The following is a 3,788-nucleotide window of genomic DNA, read 5'->3' as shown; positions in this document are numbered from 1 at the left end:
AGCGAGCATATGAACATCAATGACTGCACCCATTGCCAGAACACGCTGCACTGGTTTGACACTTTTCCTTAGTACATAGAAAGCAACAGCACCCAATAAGCCTGAGAAGAAATGCTGCTGTGTAAATACTGGCAACTATTCCTGAAAAAAGAATTATGGGATGTATTCTCAGAAGCTGCCCAATCCCATAATTTGTATTGCATAGGTCACAATCACACATATATATACACGCACAAGTATGTGTGTGCATATATACGTATGTATATACACACACACATGCACACACGCACACACACAAAGAATATATTAAGACAACAATGAAGTCTGGTCACAGAGCAATTTACAGGCTCAATATATTTCTTTTTTTTTTTTTACACTGTTTGAAAGAAAACTTCAGTATTTTACAGTCTTCAGTAGGCATTATATACACTGCACTTATGAAATCTAGAAAGTATTGAAATAGAAATACATTTCTGCAAACATTTGGGTAAGAAAACAAACCAAAATTTTTCAAAGATTTGTGCTATCTACATAGTATTTTCTCTAAATCACAATAACTGTATCCATGGAATGTTCTCTAGAAAATGTCTTTTTTTTTTTAAAAACACCATGCACATTTTTAAGCAATTGTAACCCAAAATATCCCAACCTAAAACAATCTAACAATGTTCAGATTAAAAAAATTTAAGTTTCAGATCAGATTTTAAAAAGATAAGTCTTTATCACAAGAGCTGTAATGATAACAATTACACATTAAGGCTAAGCTGGTTTTGTTTTGTTTTTAGAAACACATTTAAAAACACGTTTCTCTCGTGGCTCTGCATTATGAACTGTACTTACAGATGACAGTGCAGTGAACATAATGTTCAGTCCTACAGTCAAGATGCAGTTGCTCCTTCCCACTCCACAAGATACTGCACCTTTCCATCAAGTGTCACCCGACGAGCCAAAACACGGTATTTTTCCCCACAAGCTATTCTACCTGCTGCACCAAAATAACTAGTAATTGAGTTCTTTAGATGATTGAGCTGTAACTCCTGATCTGCTAAGTTGTTAAGTATCTCTGTATTGAGTTCATCATACTGGTAATCTTCCTTGCTCTCATCATCTTTTACAATTTCTGAATTTTGAGTCTGGAGTGCTTTTCGTGGAAAGCGACCTCTTCTTCTCAAATGTGGTATTGCAGCAGGCCAAGTTCTTCCTGTACGAGTCCTTTTTCTCGAGTCAGATAAACTATTAAAAAAAAAGCAGCATTAATTTCAAGGAACTTATTAAAAATGTATGCTTTATCATCAGTTATTTCCATGCAACTCATAACTTCTTTGTTCTGTTTTTCACTGATAAAAATACTTGTTGCATACAGACAGATGACTATAAATACAGCACTTGCAAAATAAAGATTATTTACATAAGGAAAAATGTACTAATTTAACAAAATGTCAGAAAGGTTAGCCAAACAATATTAACTTATTCCTAGATATATTAAGAGTACTATTTTAATACAGCTTAATCCCACTGTTAAGCAAATTTTAAAAAACCCTGTCTTCAGAGAAGTCTGCACCAAACGTGCTTAAATTTTCAAATTAAAAATGCAACTTTTTGACACAGGTAGGCCTCAATTACAAAAGTTATACTATAAAAGAGTTTGAGACTTGATGTTAGTTAAGACTGTAAATAAAAATGAATTTACGCATACGGTTTTTTTCAAGCTGAATTTATCTCAATAAATTAAAACTCTGAAATATGCAATAAGATATTGTAAAATCTATTCTACGTCACTACTGTCTATAGTACACATGACTTTCTAAAGACTTACTATACACGGCCAGAAAAATATGTATATCCAAAATTCACACAAATTTTTATCTGGCAATGAAAAAAGAAGCTTCTGACGTTATCTAAGAACAAACCATCATCCAAGTATTAAAATTGTCTAAGCTATAAATCCTTATGTAAAGAACCTGTATCTATAATTTGCACATCCTAAAACATGTTTGATGAAGTCCTAAATTTTGTATGCAAACTTTAATGTTCCAGACTCCTATGTAACATCTTTTTAACATTAAAAACAAGTATGGAATAAAGGGCAGAAATACAAAACAGTGACTTAAGTCCTTAGGTAACAATTTCAGAAGTTAAACATGAGTTTTTGAAGACAGACTATTTGTAGCAGTAATGCACACAATTACTTATGAAAGCACTCGATAGCATGAACCAGAAAGAAAGGAGACAAAATAAGTAGACTGAGGATCCATGTACCTCAATAGAAGAGAAATTTATGTTTGTTGAACTTGAGAGAGAGAAAAGTTCAAGTAATAATTTATTTGCAGAAAAGTCAATTGTGGTTAATAATTTATTTATGAAGACTAGGCCAAAAATTTTTCATGCTCTATTGACTGTAGAAAAATCACAGCATACGTACTATTCTTTAATATGAATACACAAACCTACAAAAACAAAAGCTGCTAAAATTAATTCAGGGTACACATCAGCTTTTTTATGGCCTTTATTAGAAAACTAAGCTCAAGAAGTGTTTAATGGAGTTTAATGCTTTTCAGTAAATGTAATTTAACTACATATTTTACATCAAAGAACAGTAGTTAGCGAGCACAAAAAAAACCTCACCCTGTGTGTTGTGAGCAGAACTAATAAAGACTACCTTTCTTTTGTCCTATTTCTTTAGATTTCCCCATGCAATTTATAGCTCTGCTCCTAGTCTTAGTTGCTTATTACCCCAAATCCTAGTGAATTACAACATCCTCAATGTTACACCCCTTTGCAATATCCTCAGTTCTTCCCTATTTATTCTCCCACCAGTTCTGCAATACCCTTACATCTATTTCACATCCACTACGGCTGCCTCATACCTTAAAACAACCTCCTACCTTATCTTTTAGCCTTTGTTTTGCCAAAGCTTCAACAAAAAAAAACAAACAAACAACAAAATAGCACTAGCAATGACTAGGCCGCAGATGATTAGAAAATTGTCTGCCTTTCTGTAAGCGTGGGGTGCTGGTTTGGGTCTGTCCAATCCAAGTGTTTATCTTCATGAATCTTGTTAGACTGTAATTTTTTTTGAACTACCTCGATCAGATTTCATGGAAGTTAGCCAAAGAGTTCAGAATTGACTGGAAGTACAACAGAACCTCAGGTTTTAAGAAACAATTACATGTCATGCTTTGGCAAGATATCTCCTGCAGGATCTCTGCAACTATTTATTAAGGATGAAGTATTGAAGTTTTCTGCCCCCCTCCCCCCCCAAAAAAATTTTATTACAATAAATATATTGCAAATCTTAATCTTTACCTATAATGTCTGGAAATGCTAGATGAGGTAGTTTCTTTCATACTGGCAGCACCTGTGGATTCCACATCTGAGGTATTAGATGAATGTGCAGTTCCATCAGATTTCCTGATATGCAAGATAACAGGGTTGCCATGTAACGAAAATAATCTTGTATTAAAAACTGAGCTGACATTTCAGAAGTAAACAGATAACAGATAAATGGCATAGTATTGTAATGTTTTACAGGGGTTTGTTGTTTTTTGGGGTTTTTTTAAATCCCCTTTTTTTTTTTTTTAATTTACCCAACAGTGCAGGGCAACTCCAAGGCTGGGTTCTCTATCACTGGAACTGGTTCATTATCCTAAGGAGGGGAGAAAAAGAAAAAAAAGTTCTTCAAATTAAGTTCTAATTAATGTATCGATTTTGTTTGAGGGTGAATGGGGGAATATAATGATTCAGATTAACTGGGTATGTTTTTCTTCAAAAATGATAATCCAGTTAGA

At 33.6% G+C, this 3,788-nt stretch overlaps 1 protein-coding gene across 1 annotated transcript; it reads right to left on the bottom strand.

Annotated features, from left to right (window-relative positions):
• Positions 1-602: 602 nt before the first annotated feature.
• LOC104161201 (metal-response element-binding transcription factor 2-like) lies at positions 603-3,646 on the bottom strand (the record flags this gene model as incomplete). The annotated part of the gene is made up of 3 exons (XM_009699543.1): positions 603-1,233; positions 3,307-3,411; positions 3,588-3,646. Coding segments are annotated over 3 exons (519 nt in total), but the record flags the coding sequence as incomplete, so codon positions are not given.
• Between the last annotated feature and the right edge of the window lie 142 nt (positions 3,647-3,788).

The sequence above is a fragment of the Cariama cristata genome, unplaced genomic scaffold, assembly GCF_000690535.1.
Source record: "Cariama cristata isolate BGI_N322 unplaced genomic scaffold, ASM69053v1 scaffold40450, whole genome shotgun sequence".
NCBI lineage: Eukaryota > Metazoa > Chordata > Aves > Cariamiformes > Cariamidae > Cariama > Cariama cristata.
Note: the sequence above shows the minus strand (reverse complement) of the source record. Positions and strands in the feature narration are given on the sequence as shown.